This window comes from Myotis myotis, unplaced genomic scaffold, assembly GCF_014108235.1.
Source record: "Myotis myotis isolate mMyoMyo1 unplaced genomic scaffold, mMyoMyo1.p scaffold_m19_p_2, whole genome shotgun sequence".
NCBI classification, from domain to species: domain Eukaryota; kingdom Metazoa; phylum Chordata; class Mammalia; order Chiroptera; family Vespertilionidae; genus Myotis; species Myotis myotis.
The window spans coordinates 100,200,865-100,225,245 of record NW_023416324.1 but is presented as its reverse complement, the minus strand read 5'-3'; the positions used below and the strand labels follow the sequence as shown (position 1 = coordinate 100,225,245).

Sequence of the window (24,381 nt, the reverse complement as noted above, 5' to 3'; positions counted from 1 at the left end):
TGCATCATTGATGTTTCTCTCTCTCTCTCCCTCTCCCTTCCTCTCTGAAACCATTTTAAAAAAAAGAAGAGTAGGCCTTCCTTCTCCCAGCTGCCGACACCGGCATCCAGGATCTGGGCTGGCTCCCTTCGGCCGCCTGCAGGCACCTGGCAACAGAGCTGGCTTCCCCCAGGCCACCTGCAGGCACTCGAGACCTGGGCTGGCTTCCCCCAGCCTCTTGCATGCACCTGGGACCCCGGCTGGCTTCTCCTGGGCTGCCCACAGGCACCCGGGACCTAGGCTGGCTTCCTTAGGCACCTGGGACCCAGGCTGGCTTCTCCAGGGCTGCCTTCCCTGGGCCACCCGCAGCACCCGAGACTCCGGCTGTCTTCCTCAGGGCCGCCCACAGGCACCCGGGAGCCAGGCTGGCTTCCCTCAGGCCCTGGCTTCATCGGAAGGATGTTGGAATGATATTTGGAAGACATCTGGTCTAATTAGCATTTTAACCTTTTATTATTATAGACTAGAGGCACGGTGCACAAATATTCATGCACTGGGGGTGGTCCCTCAGGCTGGCCTGACCCCTCTCACATTCTGGGAGCCCTCAGGAGATGTCCTACTGATGGCTTAGGCCCGCTCCCCAGGGGAAGTAGGCCTAAGCTGCAGTCTGGCCTTCCTCTGTGGGAGGTGACCGGGCTGATCAGGGGATGGCGCCGCCCCATCACCCCACTGCTGCTGCCACTGCAGGCCGCCAGCCCTTCTCGGCCCTTGCAGCTACTGCAGCTTTGTCCAGAAGGACATCCGGAAGATGTCCAGTCTATCCTGTCTAATTAGCATATTATCCTTTTATTAATAGATAGATTACTCCACAGATTTCTGAAGCTCAGTTCCCTTTTCCTCATTTTTTTTCCTTCTGTGTTCTTCAGATTTTATGTCTGTTTAGCTGTCTTTAAATTCACTGTTTCTTCTTTCATTTCTATGTCGCTATTGAGCTCAACTAATAAATTTTTTAATTCTGGTATGATAAAGTTCTGAAATTCCCAGTTATGCTCTTTTGAAAACTTTTAAATTTTTCTCATGAGAATTTCTGTCTTTTCCTTTGCATTTATTTACAGTTACTTCATGAAACACAGTTAAAAATTCAATATGTGGATCATCTAAGGGTTGGTATTTTTCTTGACACTTAGTCATATTTTTCTGATTCTTCCCCTCCCCCCGCATTGACCCCCACCAGCCTGCCCCCACCCCCCTCCCCAGGCCCTCACCGCCCCATTAGCCATGCATATATGCATACAAGGTCCTTGGTTGATTACCTCCCTCCCACCCACCCTCCCCTACCTTCCCTCCGAGATTCTGCACTCTGTTCCATGCTTTCATGTCTCTGGATCCACTCGGTTTATCAGATTATTTTGTTACTTAGATTCCACATATAAGTGAGATCATGTGATACTTGTCTTTCTCTGACTGACTTATTTCACTTAGTGTTATATACTCCAGGTCCCTCCATGCTGTCTCAATGGGTAAGAGATACTTTTTTTTTTTTTTTTTTTTTTTTTTTACTGCTGAATAGTAATGAGTCTCATTCATTAAGGAAAGCAACAAACAACTAAAGCCACATGAGCACCAAAATTCATGAGATTAGTTTTTAAAGGTTTCCTTAATCATAAAGTTTTCTAATGAAAACAGAAACCCCTTTTCTCCTGTAGCCTTTCCAGCTCACTATTCAAGAGATTTGAATACTTCTATTAAAGCAGTTTAGAAGTATATAGGAAGCCCACTTTATCCTTGAATGGTGACTTCTGCCCAATATGCAGCCTCTCCTTCCTTTATTAATAATGCAATCCAAGTGAATATGCTGTGGGAAAAATAGTAATTTATACAGTGCCGCCCTCTGATAAAAGTGAAATAGCACTCAAAACAAAAGGCCACAGAGGGCTCATTGCAAATCCAGTAGGACTAAGAGAGGCCTTCAACTTTCCAAATAAACTTTGCAACTGGATCCAGGTGGAACATTGCCCTGCAGTAAGGAGTAGTGTATATGCAAATGAGCGGACCCAGCTTCTAAGAACTGTTACAGTGGCTTCCTGAGTCATCTTCTTTCTCTCCCATTCATATAAGAGAAAATACACACCTTAGCCTTGATTCTCACTCTCCACAAATCTGTCTGTACAGAGGTGTTTGTTTCTAAGTCTAAAACCTCAGCACAGGGTTGAGACATTTCATGAAATACTCTCTTCCACAGGCCAGGGTAGCATGGTATTTTACTTTTTTTTTGATGCAATTGTAAATGGTATGGTTTTCTTAGTTTCCCTCTCTGAGAGTTTATTATTGGTGAATGAAAATGTAACTGTTTCTGAAAGTTTATTTTGTAACCTGCTACTTTACTGAATTCATTTATCAGTTCTAGTAATTTTTTGGTGGAATCTTTAGGGGTTCCTATGTACAGTATCATGTCATCTGGGAATAAAGAGCTTTACTTCCTCCTTTCCAATTTGAATGCTTTTGATTTCTTCTTCTTGTCTGATCACTATGGCTAGGATTTCCAGTACTATGTTGAATAAGAGTAGGGAAAGTGGATATCCCTGTCTTGTTATTGATCTTAAGGGAAATGTTTTAAGTTTATCCCTGTTGAGTAGGATATTAACTGTAGGCTTGTCATATATGGCCTTTATCATGTTGAAATATGTGTCCTCTATTCCCACATTGCTGAGAGTTTTTAATCATAAATGGATGTTGGATTTTGTCAAATGCTTTTTCTGTATCTGTTGATATGATCATATGATTTTTGTCCTTCATTTTGTTTATCTCATGTATTACATTAATTGATTTGCAAATATTGAAACAACCCTCATCCCAGGAATACATTGTATAAAAAAGTGTATTTGTGATTATATCCTAAGTTATTTAAGGAATCATTTAATGTAATAATAAAATTACATAAACCTAATTTTTGCAGATGATTGAATTTTTAAACATGGTTTCACAAGAAGGAATGCTTGGAATCTCAGAGCTCTCATCCTACTTTTATTTTTGTGTTTTGTTTTGTTTTCTCCTTAGATTTGTCTGCTGCTTTAATTATAAAGATACTTGCTATATTTTAATGGTGCCTATATGATTACTTGAAAGAAGGAAACTCACTTTTTTTCCTTTGTAAACTTGCTTTTTCAAATACATTAGGAATAGAGAGTAAGGGGTGAAAGAAACAATAAGTATTCATACTTTAAATTGAAAACATGCTATCTCATCTAAATGTAATTTGAGGGGAAATTGATTTGAATCATTTATAAAACTGATTAAGGAGAGTCAAAGCATCAGATACATTTTATTATATATGTTAATTTTTTGGGATGTAAAACAATTGTAGCCACTTTATGAGAACAAGAAATTATTTTCTGTCTATGGACTATTTCTTCTACTTCTTAAGAGTAACTTAAATGTTAAATTTCAATCTTTAAAGCTATGGAAAACTAATTAATCTCTTTGGAAGGATCTGAAATCTTTCTTTGTTTTACCATTCTGCAATGTCAAATAGAAATAATTCCATTGAGTTTCTGTGGTGTATTTTTCTGAGCAGAAACTTTATTGCAGCTTAATAAGTTTTAATAGGTATTTCACAATTGCATTTAATGCTTGGTTAGCATTTTGATAGACTATACAGTTTTTATAAATTATTTGCAACATTAGTCATGTCTGCTTAAACATGCTGATTAAAGTTCTTTTGATTCAAGGAGTTCTAATTTTTAATTTATGTTTAGTACTTTTTTTTTGTGTTTGTTTTTTTGTTTTTTGTTTTTTTTGAGGTTTTTTATTTTTTTTTTATTGCTTAAAGTATTACAAAAAGTATTACATATGTCTCCTTTTTTTTCCCCCCGCCCTTGACAATCCCCTGGCCTCCCCTACCCCCCAGTGTCTTATGTCCATTGGTTATGCTTATATGCATGCATACAAGTCCTTTGGTTGATCTCTTACCCACCCCCCTACTGCCCTCCCACCCTCCCCGGCCTTCCTGCTGTAGTTTGACAGTCTGTTTGAGGCAGCTCTGCCTCTGTATCTATTTTTGTTCATAAGTTTATAATGGTCTTTATTATCCAGAAATGAGTGACATCATGTGGTATTTTTCCTTCATTGACTGGCTTATTTCACTTAGCATAATGCTCTCCAGTTCCATCCATGCTGTTGCGAAGGGTAAGAGTTCCTTCTTTTTTATAGCAGCATAGTATTCCATCGTGCAGATGTACCACAGTTTTCTAATCCATTCATCTACAGATGGGCACTTAGGCTGTTTCCAGATCTTAGCTATGGTGAATTGTGCTGCTATGAACATAGGGGTGCATATATCCTTTCTGATTGGTGTTTCTTGTTTCTTGGGATATATTCCTAGAAGTGGGATCACTGGGTCAAATGGGAGTTCAATTTTTAACTTTTTGAGGAAACTCCATACTGTCTTCCATAGTGGCTGCACCAGTCTGCATTCCCACCAGCAGTGCACAAGTGTTCCTATTTCTCCACATCCTCTCCAGCATTTTGTCGTTTGTTGATTTGTTGATGATAGCGAGTCTGACAGGTGTGAGATGGTACCTCATTGTTGTTTGGATTTGCATCTCTCGGATGATTAGTGACTTTGAGCATGTTTTCATATGTCTCTTGGCTTTCTGAATGTCCTCTTTTGAAAGGTGTCTATTTAGATCCTTTGCCCATTTTTTGATTGGATTGTTTATCTTCCTTTTGTTAAGTTGTATGAGTTCCCTATAAATTTTGGAGATTAGGCCCTTATCAGATATGACATTGGCAAATATGTTTTCCCACACAGTGGGTTTTCTTGTTGTTTGTTGATGGTTTCTTTTGCTGTGCAGAAGCTTTTTATTTTGATGTAGTCCCACTTGTTTATTTTCTCTTTAGTTTCCAATGCCCTAGGAGCTGTATCGGTGAAGAAATTGCTTCAGCATATGTCTGAGATTTTGTTGCCTTTGGATTTTTCTAGTATTTGTATGGTTTCCCTTCGTATATTTAAGTCCTTTATCCATTTTGAGTTTATTTTTGTGTATGGTGTAAGTTGGTGGTCTAGTTTCATTTTCTTGCATGTATCTGTCCAATTTTCCCAACACCATTTACTGAAGAGACTATCTTGGCTCCATTGTATGTTCTTGCCTCCTTTGTCAAATATTAATTGAGCGTATTGGTTGCGGCTGATTTCTGGGCTCTCTATTCTATTCCATTGATCTATATGTCTGTTCTTGTGCCAGTACCAGGCAGTTTTGAGAACAGTGGCTTTGTAATACATCTTGATATCTGGTATTGAGATCCCACCTACTTTGTTCTTTCTCAGGATCGCTGCAGCTATTCGGGGTCGTTTTTTATTCCAGATGAATTTTTGGACAGTTCGTTCTAGATCTCTGAGGTATGCCATTGGTATTTTAATGCGAAGTGCGTTGAATTTATAGATTGCTTTTTGTAGTATGGACATTTTAATGATGTTGATTCTACCAATCCATGAACACGGTATGTTCTTCCATCTGTTTATGTCTTCCTCTATATCTTTTTTCAACGTCCTGTAGTTTTCTGAGTAGAGGTCTTTTACCTCTTTAGTTAAGTTTATTCCTAGGTAGCTTAATTTTTTTGGTGCGATGGTAAACGGGATTGTTTTTATAATCTCTCTTTCTGAAAGTTCACTATTGGTGTATAGAAATGCCTCAGATTTCTTGGGGTTAATTTTGTATCCTGCTACATTGCCAAATTCATGTATTAAGTCTAGTAGCTTTTTGATGGAGTCTCTAGGGTTTTGTATGTATAATATCATGTCGTCTGCAAATAAGGACAGTTTTACTTCCTCTTTTCCAATTTGGATGCCTTTTATTTCTTCTTCTTGCCGAATTGCAATGGCTAACACTTCCAGTACCATGTTGAACAGGAGTGGTGAGAAGGGGCATCCCTGTCTTGTTCCTGTTCTTAGGGGAAATGGTGTTAGTTTTTGTCCATTGAGTATGATGTTGGCTGTGGGCCTGTCATATATGGCTTTTATTATGTTGAGGTATGATCCTTCTACTCCCACCTTGCTGAGAGTTTTTATCAAAAATGGGTGTTGAATTTTATCAAATGCTTTTTCTGCATCAATTGATATGACCATGTGGTTTTTTCTTTCAATTTGTTTATGTGATGTATCACGTTTATTGATTTGCGGATATTGTACCATCCTTGCATCCCTGGGATAAATCCTACTTGGTCACGGTGTATGATCTTTCTGATGTACTGCTGGATCCGATTTGCTAAGATTTTGTTGAGGATTTTGGCATCTATGTTCATGAGGGATATTGGCCTGTAATTCTCTTTCATTGTGTTGTCTTTACCTGGTTTTGGTATTAGGGTGATGCTGGCTTCATAGAATGAGCTTGGAAGTGTTCCTTCCTCTTGAATTTTTTGTAGTAGTCTGAGGAGGATAGGTTTTAGTTCTTCCTTGAATGTTTGGTAAAACTCCCCTGTGAAGCCGTCTGGTCCTGGGCTTTTGTTTGATGGAAGCTTTTTGATGACTGCTTCAATTTCTTCCATAGTTATTTGCCTGTTGAGATTTTTAGATTCTTCCTGATTGAGTTTTGGAATGTTGTATTTTTCTAGGAATTTGTCCATTTCCTCCATGTTGTCTAGTTTGCTGGAGTAGAGTTGTCCATAGTATTTTTTAACAATCATTTGTATTTCTGTGGGATCTGTTGTTATTTCGCCTCTATCATTTCTGATTTTGTTTATTTGGGTCCTTTCTCTTTGCTTCTTGGTGAGACTGGCTAGAGGTATGTCAATCTTGTTTATCCTTTCAAAGAACCAGCTCTTGGTTTCATTGATATTCTGTATTGTTTTTTTGGTCTCTATGTCATTTATTTCTGCTCTAATCTTTATTATCTCCTTCCTTCTGCTCACTCTGGGCTTTTCTTGTTGCTCTCTTTCTAATTCTTTGAGCTGTAGATTTAGATGATTTACTACCATTTTTTCTTGTTTTTTGAGATAGGCCTGTAGAGCTATAAACTTCCCTCTCAGGACTGCTTTCATTGCGTCCCAAAGGTTTTGGATTGTTGTGTTTTCATTGTCATTAGTTTCCAGGATGTTTTTAATTTCTTCTTTGATCTCATTGGTAACCCAATCAATATTTAATAACGTGCTATTCAGCTTCCAAGTGTTTGAGTATTTTGAGTTGTTTTTGTTGTAGTTTATTTCTAATATTATGGCCTTGTGGTCCGAGAAGATGCTTGGTATGATTTCAATCTTCTTGAATTTGGGGAGACTTTGTTTGTGACCCAATATGTGGTCTATTTTTGAAGATGTCCCATGAGCATCTGAGAAGAATGTATATTTTGTGGCTTTGGGGTGAAGTGTTCTGAAGATGTTAATTAAGTCCATCTGATCTAGTGAGTCATTTAGGATTGCTGTTTCTTTGCTGAGTTTTTGTCTAGCGGATTTATCCAGTGATGTCAGTGGTGTATTAAAGTCCCCTACTATGATTGTATTGTCGTGAATCTCTCCCCTGAAATCTTCCAGGAGTTTTCTTATGTATGTGGGTGCTCCTGCATTGGGTGCATATATGTTTATCAGGGTTATATCCTCTTGTTGTAGTGATCCCTTTAGTATTATGAAGTGGCCTTTCTTATCTCTTGTAATGGCCTTCACTTTGAGGTCTATTTTGTCTGATATAAGTATTGCTACCCCAGCTTTTTTTTCATTTCCATTTGCCTGAAAGATATTTTTCCATCCCTTCACTTTCAGTCTTTGTGAGTCCCTTCTAATGACGTGGGTTTCTTGTAGACAGCGAATATATGGGTCATGTTTTTTATCCATTCAGCCACTCGATGTCTTTTGATTGGACCATTTAGTCCATTTACGTTTAAAGTTATTATTGAAAGGTACTTGTTTGTAGCCATTTCTACTTTTTGTGTGGCTGTTTTCTTTCTGGGCTTTGTAGTTCTTCTTTTTACACCAGTCCCATTAGCATTTCCTGTATCGCTGGCTTGGTGGTGATAAACTTCCTTAGCCTTTTTTTGTCTGTGAAGCTTCTTATTTCCCCTTCAATTTTGAATGATAGCCTTGCTGGATAGAGTATTCTTGGATTCAGTCCTTTGCTTTGCATCACTTTGTAAATTTCTGTCCATTCTTTTCTGGCCTGATGTGTTTCTGTTGAGAAATCATTTGAGAATCTGATGGGGGATCCTTTGTAGGTAACTCTCTGTTTCTCTCTTGCAGCCTTTAAGATTCTGTCTTTGTCTTGTACATTTGCCATCGTTATTATGACGTATCTTGGTGTGGGTCTTTTGAGGTTCATCTTGCCTGGTACTCTCTGTACTTGTGTAACTTTTTTCTTCCCCATATCAGGGAAGTTTTCTGACATTATTTCTTCAAATAGATTTTCTAATCCTTGCTGCTCTTCTTGTCCTTCTTGCAGCCCTATTATGCGTATGTTACTTCGTTTCATGTTGTCCCGAAGCTCCCTTAGGCTCTCCTCCTGCTTTTTAATTCTTTTCTCTAGTTGCTGTTCAGATTGAGCTTGTTTCTCTGCCTTATCTTCTAATTCACTAATTCGGTCCTCTGCTTCTTCTAGTCTGCTTTTGAAACTTTCCATGGTGTTTTTGATTGTAGCTATATCACTTTTCATTTCTTCCTGATTCTTGCATTGGTTGTTGATTTTCTCATCCATCCGGTGAATGAATTGTACAACCATTATTCTGAATTCTTTTTCTGTCATGTTGCAAGCTTCAACTTCATTAATGTCCTTTCTTGGTGACTCCTCATTGTCTTTCCTCTGGGTGTTGTTTCGTCTCTTCATTCTGATTATCTCCCGATGGTTCAAACGTCGAGTTGCGTGGGCCTGGGCCGTGTGCAGTGGGAGCCTCCCACAACCCTAGTGTCACCGAAGAGCTCTGACACTAAGATGTGTGGTTGTTGTGGGTTGGTGGGAACCAGGCTCACTCAGAGTCAGTGTTGTCAGCGCTCAATGTGGCCTCGTATGCACCCTTAGAGTCAGGGACCCTGCCTGCACCGTGCTGAAAAAGGGACCCCCCCTGAAGAGTGTTGAAAACCAGAGCCCCCTAGCGTGCGCCAGGAGTCAGAGTTCCCCAGAATCCAGTATCAGAGTCTCTGTTGCTTCGCCCAACCTTGCCTTGAGAATCAGGTTCCCTATGTGCCCTTGCACCAGGAATTGGAGTCACTGGCTCTTAGTATGAATGCACAGGAAATCAGGATCTCAGGCACAGGTGAAAAGAAACACAGTCAAGTCACTGGTACTTGGTGCTGCCACCTGCCCAGAGAATCGGGGTTCCTGGGCCTGTGATATGTGGGACAAATTCCCGGTGTTCGCGCGATTGCTCCCAGCCCAGGGCTCAGAAGCCGGCAGTGCGCCTAGGCTCAGTTCCTGGGGTTCGCGCGTTTGCTTCCAGCCCAGGGCTCAGAAGCTGGCAGTGCGTGTAGGGTCAGTTCCAAGGTGCTCGGAGCACTTCCAGGCTAAAGTTCCTGGAGCGCTGAGGCCCCGGCAAGGGGAGGGTCTATCAGTTAGTTACTCTGGTGCTGTCCGCAAACCTGCGGGAAGAGGGGATGGGCTCTGTTACTCACGGATCTGCCGCGGGGATTTCTGAACTTTTGGTGTCCGCAGGTCTGTAGCTGTGGTCACAGGTCTCTGTCCCCAGTGGCTGCAGGGTCCTGGTATGCGTCTGAGATCAGACTGGGTGGTGCTGAGGCCGGGCTCGTAGTCTCAAGCAGCTCTGTTTCCCAAGATGGCGTGGTCGCCGTGCCTGTGCTGGCCGCCCAGGAGTGTCCGCCTTTTTAGTACTGTTAGTGACAAGGAATCCTTACCTAATTTTTAAATAAAATATTTTTCCCTCCTAGCAACATGATGCAGAAGTTGCACACTTAACTGAGGTTCTCAAGGATAAGAACAAAGAAAGCAAGAGGCTAAGGTCTTCTTTTGATGCTTTGAAAGAATTGAATGATAACTTAAAAAAACAGGTAAGATCCATTTTAATATATATTAGATTATAAGACATTCTTGGTACTATATGGTTTATATTTAACAAATTATAAGTCAATCTTAGAACATCTGGCTAGAGAAATGTTTGATTAACTTTGCTTGTAGCTTTATTACAAAATACTTCTCATATAAAATATTCTTAAGCTTTTGCTTTCTCATCATCTGTTCTGGCAACCAGCTGAGAAGTTTGGCAAGTTGAAATCTTTAAAAATATAAAAGCAAGTACTATATTTAAAAACAAGCCAAAGGAAAAACCCCAATAACCTGGGGACTTTTAACTGCTCTTAAGTGCTTATTTAATATTCATTTATTTTGTGGGCATCTATTAATATACTAGGCACTGTATTAGAAGGAAGTCTTTACATTGTTCATACTCTTGTGAGTATATTAGTAGACTGGTATCATATTGCACTGTAATTATTTATTTATACTAGAGGCCTGATGCACAAAAATTGGTGCACTTGGGGGGTCCCTCAGCCCGGCCTGTGCTCTCTTGCAGTCTGGGACCCCTCGGAGGATGTCCACCTGTTGGCTTAGGCCCGCTCCCCAGGGGATCGAGCCTAAGTTGGCAGTCAGACATCCCCCCGGCAGCCCGGGAGCCCTCGGGGGATGTCCACTTGCCAGCGGGGAGCCGGCCTAACCTGCAGTCGGACATCTTTAGCGCTGCTGAGGAGGCGGGAGAGGCTCCCACCACAAACACTGTGCTGGTAGCCTTCAGCCTGGCTTGTGGCTGAGCAGAGCTCCCCCTGTGGGAGCACACTGACCACCAGGGGTAGCTTCTGCATTTAGTGTCTGCCCCCTGGTGGTTAGTGTGTGTCATAGTGACCAGTCATTCCTAGTGGTTCTGCTGTTAGGGTCAATTTTCACATTACCCTTTTATTATATAAGATAGAGGCCTGGTGCACGGGTGGGGGCCAGTTGGTTTGCCCTGAAGGGTGTCCTGGACCAGGGTGGGGGTCCCTCTGGGGTGCCTGGTTAGCCTGGGTGAGGGGCTGAGGGCTGTTTGCAGGCTGGCCACAGTCCCTTCAGGGTCGGGGGGGCCCAGCTGGGGTGCCTGGCCAGCTTGGATGAGGGGCTGAGGGCCCTTTTCAGGCTGGCCACATACCCTTCAGGGTGGGGGTTCCCACTGGGGTGACTGCCCAGCCTGGGTGAGGGGCTGAGGGCTGTTTGCAGGCTGGTCAAGCCCCCCAGTGGGGACCTTCATCCCATGGGGGTGTGGCCAGCCTAGATGAGGGGCTGATGGCTGTTTGCAGGCTGGCCACAGCCCCTTCAGGGTGGTGGGGTCCTGCTGGGGTGACTGGCCAGCTTGGGTGCGGGGCTGAGGGCCATTTGCAGGCTGGCCAGATACCCTTCAGGGTGGGGGGTTCCCACTGTAGTACCTGGCCAGCCTGGGTGAGGGGCTGATGGCTGTTTGCAGGCTGGTCAAGCCCCCCAGTGGGGACCCTCACCCCATGGGTGTTTGGCCAGCCTGGGTGAGGGGCAGAGGGCTTTTTTCAGGGTGGACACAGCCCCTTCAGGGTGAGGGTCCCCACTGGGGTGCCTGGCCAGCCTGGGTGAGGTTCTGATCGTTTTTTTCAGGCTGGCCACAGCCTCTTTAGGGTGGGGGGCCCTACTGGGCTGCCTGACCAGCCTGGGTGAGGGGCTGATGGCCGTTTTTAGGCTGGCCATGTCCGCAGGCTGGAAGCAGGTATCTGGGATTTATTTAACTTCTATAATTGAAACTTTGTAGCCTTGAGCGGAGCCCAGGTCCTGGAAGCCTGGGTTGCCCCTGGCAACCGAGGCTCTCAGTCCCTCCTTGAGCGGAGGCCACGGCAGCTAGAAGCAGGTATCTGGGATTTATTTATCTTCTAGAATTGAAACTTTGTAGCCTTGAGCGGATCTCAGGGCCATCTGGGCAGGCGGGAAGCTTGGCTTCCTCCATTGCCGGGGGCAATGCTCCAGCTCCATGGCCACTGCCATTTTAGTTGGGTGAATTTGCATATTTGCTCCTGATTGGCTGGTGGGCGTGGCTTGTGGGTGTAGCAGAGGTATGGTCAACTTGCATGTTTCTCTTTTATTAGATTAGACTAGAGGCCCAGTGCACAAAAATTCGTGCACTTGGGAGGGTCCCTCAGCCTGGCCTGTGCCCTCTCGTAGTCTGGGACCCCTCGGGGGATGACCAGCTGCTGGCTTCGGCCCGCTCCTCGGGGGATTGGGCCTAAGCTGGCAGTCAGACATCCCTCTGGCAGCCTGGGAGCCCTTGGGGGATGTCCACTTGCCAGCAGGGAGCAGGCCTAGCTGCAGTCGGACATCCTTAGCGCTGCTGAGGAGGCGGGAGAGGCTCCCATCACCACCGCTGTACTGGCAGCCGTCAGCCTGGCTTGTGGCTGAGCAGAACTCCCCCTGTGGCGGCACACTGACCACCAGGGGGCAGCTCCTGCATTGAACGTCTGCCCTCTGGTGGTCAGTGTGTGTCATAGTGACCAGTGATTCCCAGTCGCTCTGCTGTTAGGGTCAATTTGCATATTACCCTTTTATTATATAGGATAGAAGCCTGTTGCATGGGTGGGGGCCGTCTGGTTTGCCCTGAAGGGTGTCCTGGATCAGGGTGGGGGTCCCCGCTGGGGTGCCTGGCCAGCCTGGGTGAGGGGCTGATGGCTGTTTGCAGGCTGGCCATGGCCCCCAGCCACCCAAGCTTCCAGTGGAGGCTGGCTGGAAGCATGTATTGTTAAGCCCAGATTTCAGGATCACCAAAAGTCCACCAGGGAGCCAGCCGAGTCCGATGCAAAAGCAGATAGAGTCTTTATTCGGGGTAGCTCGAGCTCCCCCCACACTCGCTGATGCAGAGGCTGGGGCAGAGAGAGAGTGAGCTCTGTGGGGAGAGGGGTTTTATAGGGGGGTTGGAGTAAGGGGAGGAGAGAGGACTATGGGCCCTGCCAATTGGCCAGGCGCAAGTCGGTGTCTTGTTACACAGGATGTGGTCGTATCTATGGTGCGCACTTCCCTTGATTATCATTGGTTAGTTTAAAGAAATCCTACGTGTGGCTAGCAGAGGCTTGGGCTTCTGGGAAGAAGCTCCTTGCCAAGCACATGGCTAAGGCTGCTGCCCAAAAATGGAGGATCCGGGGTAAGATGGAGGGCGTAGCCCTCGACCTTTCAGTATCTGGGATTTATTTAGCTTCTATAATTGAAACTTTGTTGCCTTTAGTGGAGGCCATAGCTGGCCAGGGCAGGCGGGAAGCTTGGCTTCCTCCATCGCCCAGGCAACCAAGCCTCCTGCTTGCTCCAGCTCCGTGGCTGCCGGCCGCCATCTTGGTTGGGTTACTTTGCATATAGTTGCTCTCATTGGATGGTGGGCGTGGCTTGAGCATAGCAAAGGTACGGTCAGTTAGCATCTTTGTCTTTTTTTTTTTTAATTAAATCTTTATTGTTCAGATTATTACATTTGTTCCTCTTTTTTCCCCCCCATAACTCCCCTCCTCCCAGTTCCCACCCCACCCTCCGCCCTCACTCCCCACCCACTGTCCTCATCCATAGGTGCACGATTTTTGTCCAGTCTCTTCCCGCATCTCCCACACCCCTTCCCCTGCCAAGAATAGTCAGTCCATTCCCTTTCTATGTCCCTGATTCTATTATAATCACCAGTTCATTCTGTTCATCAGATTATTTATTCACTTGATTCTTAGATTCACTTGTTGATAGATGCATATTTGTTGTTCATAATTTGTATCTTTACCTTTTTCTTCCTCTTCTTCTTCTTAAAGGATACCTTTCAGCATTTCATATAATCCTGGTTTGGTGGTGATGAACTCCTTTAGCTTTTCCTTATCTGTGAAGCTCTTTATCTGACCTTCAATTCTGAATGAAAGCTTGGCTGGATAAAGTAATCTTGGTTGTAGGTTCTTGGTATTCATCACTTTGAATATTTCTTGCCATTCCCTTCTGGCCTGCAAAGTTTCTGTTGAGAAATCAGCTGACAGTCATATGGGTATTCCCTTGTAGGTAACTGAGTTTCTTTCTCTTGCTGTTTTTAAGATTCTCTCTTTATCTTTTGCTCTTGGCATTTTAATTATGATGTGTCTTGGTGTGGTCCTCTTTGGATTCCTTTTGTTTGGGGTTCTCCGCGCTTCTTGGACCTGTAAGTCCATTTCTTTCACCAGGTGGGGGAAGTTTTCTGTCATTATTTCTTCAAATAGGTTTTCAATATCTTGGTCTCTCTCATCTTCTGGCACCCGTATAATTCTGATGTTGGTACGCTTGAAGCTGTCCCAGAGGCTCCTTACACTATCCTCGCATTTTTGGATTCTTTTTTCATTTTGCTTTTCCGGTTGGGTGTTTTTTGCTTCCTCGCATTTCAAATCATTGACTTGATTCTTGCGCTCCTCTGGTCTGCTGTCGGGAGTCTGTATAATATTCGTTATTTCAGTCCGTGTATGCTTAACTTCTAGTTGGTTCCCCAATATAACATCGAGGGTCTCATTAGTTTTCTTGTAGATCTCATTGAGTTTATCGGCGGCTTCTAAACAGTTCTTGAGAGACCTTAAAAGTGTGGTTCTGAACTCTATATCTTCCATTGACAATTTTGTCCTGTTTCTTTGTCTCCGCATTTTGTTATGCTTCCTTGGTGCACCCCCTAGTGGTCTTTGTGCGCAGTCTTATAGTTAAACCTTGATTGTTGTAGCTAATACCAGGGAGGGTTTGACCTCCAGGCCAAGTGGCTATGAGAATCAGCTGTGTCTGCAGTGAGAGAACTTCTGTCCTCTAGGGAGGTGCTAATCTAGCCTTTGCCTGAGGCTATCCGGCAAATGCCTCTGTGCAGGGCTTGGGCGGGGCGGGTCGCACAGGATCAACAGGGTGGGACGGAGAGAGCAGTTATGGCGGCTCTCAGTCCTGTCCCCAGGGGCTCTGCCTCTCAGAGTCCCAGCACCCGCTGCAAACCTCGGAGAGAAAGCTGCACTCGCTCTGACCGAAGCCAGACAGTCCCGCTTCTCCCGTTTGAGTCTGGATCCCTAAAGACTCGCCTGTATCTGGAGCTCAGAGTCTGCGACTCCCTCCCGATTGAAAACGCCAACCGCGCCCTCCGCCGCCAGCCCGCTCCGCGCACTCCGCACCTCAGAATTTGACTTCAGCACTGTGCCTCCTCTGAGTGTCCGTATGCGTTTCTCTTTCCTCCTAGTTGTAGGACTTCCACTCAGCCAGCGTTCCTGTGGTTCTGGGTGATGTCCGTTCCGTTTTTTAGTTTCACTTTTGAAGTAGTTGTTCAAGGCAGCAAACTCCGGCGTTAACCTATGCCGCCATCTTGGTTCTACTCCCAGACTCTATTCTAGCATCTTTGTCTTTTATTAGTGTAGATAAGTCGTATAACTTAAAGTAGTACTTGATTATACTAAAGTTGCATAACAAATAATTTTTTGCATTGTATTGGGTTTCTTTTTTTCTTTTTTCAACTTCACTTTGCCAAGTTTTGACTGAAAATGTGAAAGTGGAGGTATACATTGAAGATGGGAAGGAGAATGTATTTGTGGAAAGGAGAAGTGGATGAGCAGTATGGGGTAAACTCATTTACTTTAACAATTAAAGCAGTGGGCTGGGAAAATTTATGGATTCTAAAATGTAACTAAGCTCAGAGTCTCAGGGTTAATTTGCCTCCTGGGATTCCTTAGCTGGCTGTGTGTTTTCTGTTATTATTTATTTATTCATTTATTTTAATCCTCCCCCAAGGATATGTTATTATTGATTTAAGAGAGAGAGAGAAACATAGATCAGTTGCATCTGTATGCTCCCTAACAGGAAATCAAACCTGTAATCTAGGTATGTGTCCTGGCCAGGAATTGAACCCACAACCTTTTGGTGCATGGGACGATAGTCCAACCAACTAATCCACCTGGCCAGTGCTCTCTGTTTTTTATTCTTGATTTCCCCCAATGAGTCTTGAACTGCTTGTTATAACATTTTTCCTTTGCAGTGATAATTAGGTACCCTATTTTTCACTTTATCTAGTTCTTAGGCTTCCCTGAGTTCATTTGTGGACTCCCACAATTGGAATATGACCTTGACTTACTGTTGTCTGGGAGTTTGCTGTATCCCTGGAGAGATCGCTTTTCCCATCACAATCTCAGTCTAGCACTCAAAAAAGATAAGGACTTCTTTTTTTGCCAGCATAGATACATCGTTGCCCATTCCTATCTCTAGGTTTATATTTATACTAGAGGCCCAGTGCATGAAATTCGTGCACGGGAGGGGGGGTCCCTCAGGTTGGCCTGCACCCTCTCCAATTCGGGACCCCTCGGTGGATTTCTGACTGCCAGGATCAGACCCAAACCAGCAGTCAGACATCCCTCTAGCAATCCGGGACTGCTGGCTTCTAACCGCTCACCTGCCTGCCTGTTGGTAGCACCTAACTGCCTCTGCCTGCCAGCCTGATCACCCCCTAACTGCTCCCCCCTACTGGCCTAATTGCTCCTAACTGCCCTCTGCTGCTGGCCTGACCGCCTCTAACTGCCCTCCCCTGCCAGCCTGGTCGCCCCTAACTGCCTCTGCCTTGGCCCCTGCCACTGTGGCTTTGTCCGGAAGGATGTCCAGAAGATGTCTGGTCTAATTAGCATGTTACCCTTTTATTAGTATAGACTAGAGCAGTGGTCGGCAAACTGCAGCTTGCGAACCACATGCAGCTCTTTGGCCCCTTGAGTGTGGCTCTTCCACAAAATACCAACTTCTCTTCATGGGCCACAAAGTTTCAATTGCAGTGTACGTGCGTGTCCGCACATGGTATTTTGTGGAAGAGCCACACTCAAGGGGCCAAAGAGCCGCATGTGGCTCGTGAGCCGCAGTTTGCTGACCACTGGACTAGAGGCCCGATGCATGAAATTCATCCACTGGGAGGAGGGTGCCTCAGCTCACCCTGCACCCTCTCGCAGTCCGGGACCCCTTGCTCCTTACCACTCAACTTACTGCTCCTTAGCGCTGCCATTGAGGCGGGAGAGGCTCCTACCACCGCTGCTGCGCTTGCCAGTCGTGAGCCTGGCTTCTGGCTGAGTGGTGCTCCCCGTGTGGGAGCACACTGACCACCAGGGGTCAGCTCCTGCCTGAGCGTCTGCCCCCTGGTGGTCAGTGCACATCGTAGCGACCGGTCGCTCTGTTCGTTCTTCCGTAATGGTTGCTTAGGCTTTTATTATATAGAAGATAATCCTTAATAATTTTACATGTGCTTGCATGAGTGTGTGGTGATTAGAGTGGCTATGTGTATTAGTAAGTGATTGAACCTATTGATAATTGGACTATGGCAATGTGTTAAAATTGACACTTTGAATTTCGGAAGTTGGGAGAAACATTTTGTATGAAGTGGCAGAATGCTTTTTTTTTCTCAATGTTTTTATTGATTTTAGAGAGAGAAGAAGGGAGAGGGAGAGAGAGATAGCATCATCTATGAGAAAGAAACATCAACATCGATTGGCTGCCTCCTGCACGCCCCATGCTGGGCTTTGAGCCTGCAACTCGGCCATGTGTCCTGACTGGGAATTGAACTGGTGCATGGGTTGACGCTCAACCACTGACCCACACTTTCCTGGCCAGCATACTTTTTATGGTTGCTTTGTTTAGCATATAACAAGAGTCAGCAAATATTTTCTGTTAAAAGATCACATAGTAAATATTTTGTATTTTGTGGGCCATATGGTCTTTATCATAATGACTCAACTCTGCAAAAGTAGTTATAGGCAGTAAGCAAGTGAATGAGCGTGGATGTGTCCTAATAAAAACAGGCAGTGGTCAGATTTGGTCCACGTGCCATGGTTTGCCAGCTTCTGGCATGATGAGTGATACATGCTTTGAAAAATTGGTAATATAAAAGTCAGTTGTTTCTGTAACTAACTTACATAGCACTTTATGATAGCATTGGGTATAAATAAATTTGCTTTAGTAGTAGTAGTAATAATAATAATGATAATAATAATAAAAAAATTTCCCATTAAGTCTTACCAGCCTGAGGAGACAAGGATTGATGTTCAGGACTCATTGGGGGAGAGAATCCCAGTGAACATCCCAGGCTCCTGTTGAAAGCAGCAGGGTTGTACTTGAGGAGGAGGTGAATTAGAGGTAGATAGAACCCTCTTCAAACTGAAACCTCTCCTTGACTCATCTCAGTTCCTGATCATATTAAGGTGATCAGTCCCCATTTTAAGGACCTAGCAGAGAAAAGGATCAGCCCTTATTGAAGAAGATATATGTATAAAAATTGTAATTTTCTGTCATTCTATACAGAATTCATAAGCACATTACCAGACAGAATCATAGCTCCTGATTGGGTAGAGTGTTGTCCTGATACACTATGCTTGTGGGTTTTATCTCCCATCAGAACACATACAAGAATCAACCAATAAATAAGTGGAAAAACAACTCAATGTTTCTCTCTTTTTTGTCTCCCTCCCTTCTCTTTCTAAAATCAATAAAAATAAAAAAGATAGAATCATATGACTAAATATGAAGAGAAAAAAACTCCATACAATATGAACATACCTACAGGTGATCCAGTTATTAGAGTTAATAGGCAAAGACTTTAAAATAATAATTAATATAGCCAATAAAGTAGAAAAAATTGAGAACTTCATTAGAGAATTAGAATCTATAAAAGGGAATTAAATTGAAATTTTAAAACTGAAAAATGCGTTAATTGAATTTTAAATCTCCAGTAAATGGGTTTAACAGCAGATGAGACACAGAAGAAGGCAGGTTAGTGAACTAGAAGATAGTTTCATAAAAAGTCTTGAAATGAAAACATTGAGTGGAGGAAGAATAGAAAATTCATAAAATAGACATGGAATCTAGTTTAAAAGTTCAACATGGGATTCCAAGAAGAGATAATGGGGAAAAGCAAAATGTGTGAAGGGATAATGGTCACAAATTTCCAAAACTGCTGAAAGTTGCCAATCCACAGACTTAAGAAAATATGTTAACCCTAAGCAGAATAAATTTTAAGGAAAATCATACATACATAGACACATTTTTAAAAAATATATATTTTATTGATTTTTTACAGAGAGGAAGGGAGAGGGATAGAGAGCTAGAAACATCAATGAGAGAGAAACATCGACCAACTGCCTCCTGCATACCTCCTAGTGGGGATGTGCCCGCAACCAAGGTACATGCCCTTGACCGGAATCGAACCTGGGAACTTTCAGTCCTCAGGCTGACGCTCTGTCCACTGAGCCAAACCGGTCAGGGCTAGACACATTATTTTTACGACTGTTGAAAACTTTGGGTAAAGTTAAAATCTTAAAAGTGGTCAGAGAAAAATAAGATACTTTACTTCAAAGAAGGAACAGTAAGACTCATGGCTAGCTTTTAAGGATGAAGTATCATGTACCTTAAACATAGATAGAAAAAGAGATATAAATTCCCCTTCTTGTTGTATGAGGCCAGCATAACCTTGAAACAACCCCGTTGAGAACATTGTAAGCAAAGGAAAGTGGAAACCAGTCTTAGGAATATAGGTGCAAAATTTTAAAATATCAGCAAATTGAATTTAGCGATACATAAAAAGGATAATACAGCTAAGTGGATTTAGTTCAGGAATACAAGGTTAGTTTATCATTTGAAAATTAATGCATTATCTCATAAAAGGAGAAAATCATAATTTCTATGACAAAATTCAGCACAAACTGATAATTACTAGTAATAGAAGAGAACTTCTTAGTTATAACAGAGTATCTAAAAATAATCCAACAATAAATTTATACTTAATGCAAGTTATTGAAATATTTTCCCTCTGAGCTCGTAACAAAATAAATGTGCTTACTATTACTCTTTCTTTCGTTTTTTTTTTTTTTTAAATATATTTCTTTATTGATTTTTTACAGAGAGAAAGGGAGAGGAATAGAGAGTTAGAAACATCAATGAGAGAGAAACATTGATCAGCTGCTTCCTGCACACCCCCTACTGGGTATGTGCCCGCAACCAAGGTACATGCCCTTGACCGGAATTGAACCTGCGACCCTTGAGTCTGAAGGCCGACGCTCTATCCACTGAGCCAAACCAGTTAGGGCTATTACTCTTTTTATTGAGCATTATACTGAAAGCCCTAGTCAATGAAATAAGGAAAAAATGGAAAGTAAGGATTGGAAAGGAAGAAATCAGAATTATGCACAGATGACATTATTTACCTATGTACCTAGGTATGCAAATGAATGTAAAGATGAGTTATTAGAATTAAGCAAATTTAGAAGAACCTTTGGATATAACTATGTTCAATATACAAAACTAAGTATATTTCTATATACTAACAATCAAATAGGTAATAGCAGAGAAAAACATTAGCTATCCAGAAATAAATCTAACGAAAGATGTGTAAAACGTATAAAACATTATTAAAATACAGAAGACCTAAATAAATTGAAGGCTGTGTTATGTCTGTAAATGGAAAATTCAATATTATATAGTTATCAGTTTTCCCCAAATTAATATATTTAATACAATCCCAATAATTCACTACACTGCATACTTAATGATTTGCACACTGTTCTGTACATATAGTTCCACAAAAAGTTCAATTAAAAGACGTTGTAACATGTTGGGAGACTTGCACATTTTTCATAGAATGATGTAGACTTAGATTATTATTAATATTTTGGGGACAAATGGTGATATTAGCTGTGATCTTTAATTATGAGTGTTTCCTTTGTTTTGTTCCATTGCTTGGTTATGCAGATGAGATAATATAGATTATTTGGGAAATCTTTAGTATGAAGATTTTGGGTTATATTGAAATATCTAACATTTTTATATTTTAGTTAAATGAAGTAAGTGAAGAAAACAAGAAGATGGAGATTCAGGCTAAAAGAGTTCAAGCTCGTTTAGATAATTTACAGGTAAGTTGCTTATTCTTTTTGGCATAAGTGAATTTTATGATTGCCTTTGGATTTTCTCACTTTTAACATAATTGTTCTTTAATTCATGGATATGTGCTGTTGCAGAGGAAGTATGAATTTATGACAATACAGAGATTGAAAGGAAATTCCCATGCTGTTCATGAAATGAAAAGTTTAAGACAAGAAAAAGTACCAGTTTCAAAAACATATAAGGTATGATATTATTGAAATTTTCTTCAGTGGAAAGCTGGGGAATGTTCTCTTTGTTCTTTAACCTTTTTATTTCATTTAGCAAACATTGTTTTTGGTATGAAAGGAATATTTTTATAACATTTCAAGTATGCCTTTTAAAAAGAATATATATTTATTGATTTCAAAGGGGAAGGAAGAGGGAGAGAGAGATAAAAACATTGATGATAAGAGAATCATTGGCCCTAACCGGTTTGGCTCAATGGATAAGAGCGTCAGCCTGTGGACTGAAGGGTCCCAGGTTCGATTCCGGTCAAGGGCATGTACCTTGGTTGCGCGCGCATACCCAGTAGGGAGTGTGCAGGAGGCAGCTGATCGATGTTTCTCTTTCACCGATGTTTCTAAGTCTCTATCCCTCTCCCTTCCTCTCTGTAAAAAAATCAATAAAACATTAAAAAAAAAGAGAGAGAATCATTGATCAACTGCCTCTTGCATGCTCCACACTGAGGATCAAGCTCACAACCCAGGCTTGTGCCCTGACCGATAATCAAACTGTGACCTCCTGGTTCATATGTTGACACTCAACCACTAAGCCACGCCAGCTAGGCTCAAATATACTTTTATTTGTGAAAGGAAAACAATGTTTCAGCAGTGTTTATGGCACAGTAACACTGATAGACCACAGGATTTAAGTTTAGTAACAGCTTTGTTATTCATTGTGTTTTGAGATTCCATAAGCCTTCATTGTTACTTTTCTATCAAAACTGCAATCCATCCCTTTGTTGGGTTCCATTTATTATTTTTTTCCTAAGAATTTTATTTATTTATTTTGGGGTATAAATTACATGTACCAGTAGTAACATAATACACAGACTCTTAAGTGTACAGTTTGACAGTTTTGACAAGTGCCTACACTCATGTAACCTACAACTAGATATAGAACATTTCCATCACTCTAGAAAGTTCTCTCATGTCCCTTTTCAGTTATTCCTTGCAAGAAATAGTTGTTGATCTGATTTCTATTATCATAAATTAATTCTTCCTATTTTAGAACTTCAGTCAATGGAATTAGGTAGTATTTACTCATTTGTGTAAGGCTTATTATGTTCATCATAGTTGAGTGTATCAGTAGTTCCTCTGTATTGTTCAGTAATTTTCTATTGTATGCATATATCAGTTTGTTTATCCTTTTTTTTTAAATAAATCTTTATTCAGATTATTACAGATGTTCCTCTTTTTCCCCCTCCATAGCTCCCCTCCATCTGGTTCCCACCCCACCCCATGCCCTTACCCCCCCGCCACTGTCCTCATCCATAGGTGTAAGATTTTTGTCCAATCTCTTCCCGCACCCTTCACACCCCCATCCCCCTGAGAATTGTCAGTCCACTCCCTTTCTATGCCCCTGCTTCTGTTATATTCACCAGTTTATTCTGTTCATCAGATTTTTTTATTGACTTAATTTTTAGATTCAGTTGTTGATAGATATGTATTTGTTGTCCCTTTGTTGTTCATAATTTTTATCTTTACCTTCTTCTTCTTCCTCTTCTTAAAGAATACCTTTCAGCATTTCATATAATCCTGGTTTGGAGGTCATGAACTCTAGCTTTTTCTTGTCTGTGAAGCTCTTTATCTGACCTTCAATTCTGAATGATAGCTTTGCTGGGTAAAGTAATCTTGGTTGTAGGTTCTTGATATTCATCACTTTGAATATTTCTTGCCACTCTCTTCTGGCCTGCATGGTTTCTGTTGAGAAATCAGCTGACAGTTGTATGGGTACTTCCTTGTAGGTAACTGATTTCTTTTCTCTTCTTGCTTTTAAGATTCTCTCTTTGTCTTTTGCTCTTGGCATTTTAATTATGATGTGTCTTGGTGTGGTCCTCTTTAGATTTCTCTTATTTGCCTCGACTTGTAAGTCTATTTCTTTCATCAGGTAGGGGAAATTTTCTGTTATTACTTCTTCTAATAGGCTTTCAATATCTTGCTCTCTCTCTTCTTCTGGCACCCCCATAATTCGGATGTTGGTACGCTTGAAGTTGTCCTAGAGGCTCCTTACACTATCTTCATATTTTTGGATTCTTTTTTCTTTTTGCTTTTCCAGATGGGTGTTTTTTGCTTCCTCATATTTCAAATCTTTGACTTGATTCTTGGGATCCTCTAGTCTGCTGTTGGATCTCTGTATATTATTCTTTATTTCAGTCAGTGTATGCTTAATTTCTGCCTGGTCCTTTTCCATTTTTTTTGGTATTCTCATTAAGATCCTTGAAGGTCTCACTAAGTTCCTTGGAGGTTTGTAGAAGATTCTTCAGTAACTTTATAACTGTGGTTTTTGAACTCTAAATTCAGTAATTTGCTTTCCTCCATTTCTTTTATTTGTGACATTTTCTTTGTCTCTGCATTTTGGCTCCTTCCCTGTGTTGATAGAGTGGCTTTGTGTGGTAGGTGTCCAATTGGGCACAGTGTCTCAGCCTCTCCAATCACCTGAGGTGGACATTCTTGGTGCACCCCTTTGTGGGCTGTGTGCACAATCTTGTTGTAGTTAAGCCTTGATTGCTGTTGGTATCCCTGGGAGGAAATGATCTCCAGGCCTATTGATTCAAGGACCCACTGTGTCTATAGTGGAAGTACTGCTGCGCTGGAGACACCCTTATGGGGCATGCTTGCTTCACTGCGGCTTTGGTGTTCACTGAGTCTGCCTCTTGAGTGTGTCACTTATGGATGTGAGGAGTTCAAATCTGGTATCTGACCACTGAGTACACTGGCTCCTGGATCTCCAAGGAGGTGCAAATTCAACCACTGTTTGAGTCCACCCAGCAGGAGCTACCGTGAGATCTGCAGTTTTCTCCTCTTTGTTTGGGGTTTGGAAATTTTGGAGTTCTCTGACCCAGCTGCAGTTTGTTAGGTTAGGCTGCAAAAGGACAGGCGATTCATTTGTGCCGCTGCGCACAGCTTGGGTGGGGTTGTAAATTGGGTGGGGTGGGCTCTCAGAGACTCACCAGGGCGGAGCAAACAGTGATGGCTGTTTGTCAGCCGTTTCCAGGTCTCCAGGTCTACACGTCCCTGCGTCCCTGAGTCCTGCGCCCTCACAGTAACAATGATCCCTGCGAGCAGTTCTGCAAGAAAGCCACCCTTGCTTTCCGACCCGATGCCAAACAGTCCAGTTTCTCCCCGTAGGAGTCTGGGACCCTAGAATCTCACCAGAAATGAGTTCAGTGCATTCAGGAGCTTGTAACTCCCGATTGATTAAAACCGCGCACCCAGGTGCAGCCCGGTTTGCGCACCTCCGTACCTCTGTTCCACCGCACCTCCTACCCAGCCTCAATGCTCTTTTTTCTTTCCTTCTAGTTGTAGAACTTCCACTCATCTAGCTTTCCCATG

The 24,381-nt window shown here is 42.5% G+C and overlaps 1 protein-coding gene across 7 annotated transcripts in view; it reads left to right on the top strand.

The window, feature by feature from the left end:
* Window positions 1–24,381, top strand: part of CCDC138 (coiled-coil domain containing 138) — a 192,250-nt gene that overhangs the window by 38,101 nt on the left and 129,768 nt on the right. For 3 of the 7 annotated variants that reach the window (XM_036351305.1, XM_036351304.1, XM_036351309.1), the window contains exons 7-10: window positions 1,095–1,142; window positions 9,835–9,954; window positions 20,740–20,817; window positions 20,923–21,030. In XM_036351305.1, coding sequence (XP_036207198.1) covers window positions 1,095–1,142; window positions 9,835–9,954; window positions 20,740–20,817; window positions 20,923–21,030 — 354 coding nt within the window. Of the gene's footprint in view, window positions 1–1,094; window positions 1,143–9,834; window positions 9,955–15,414; window positions 15,508–20,739; window positions 20,818–20,922; window positions 21,031–24,381 lie in introns of those variants that run through there. The other 4 variants (XM_036351307.1, XM_036351308.1, XM_036351306.1 and 1 more) reach the window with 2 other exon arrangements.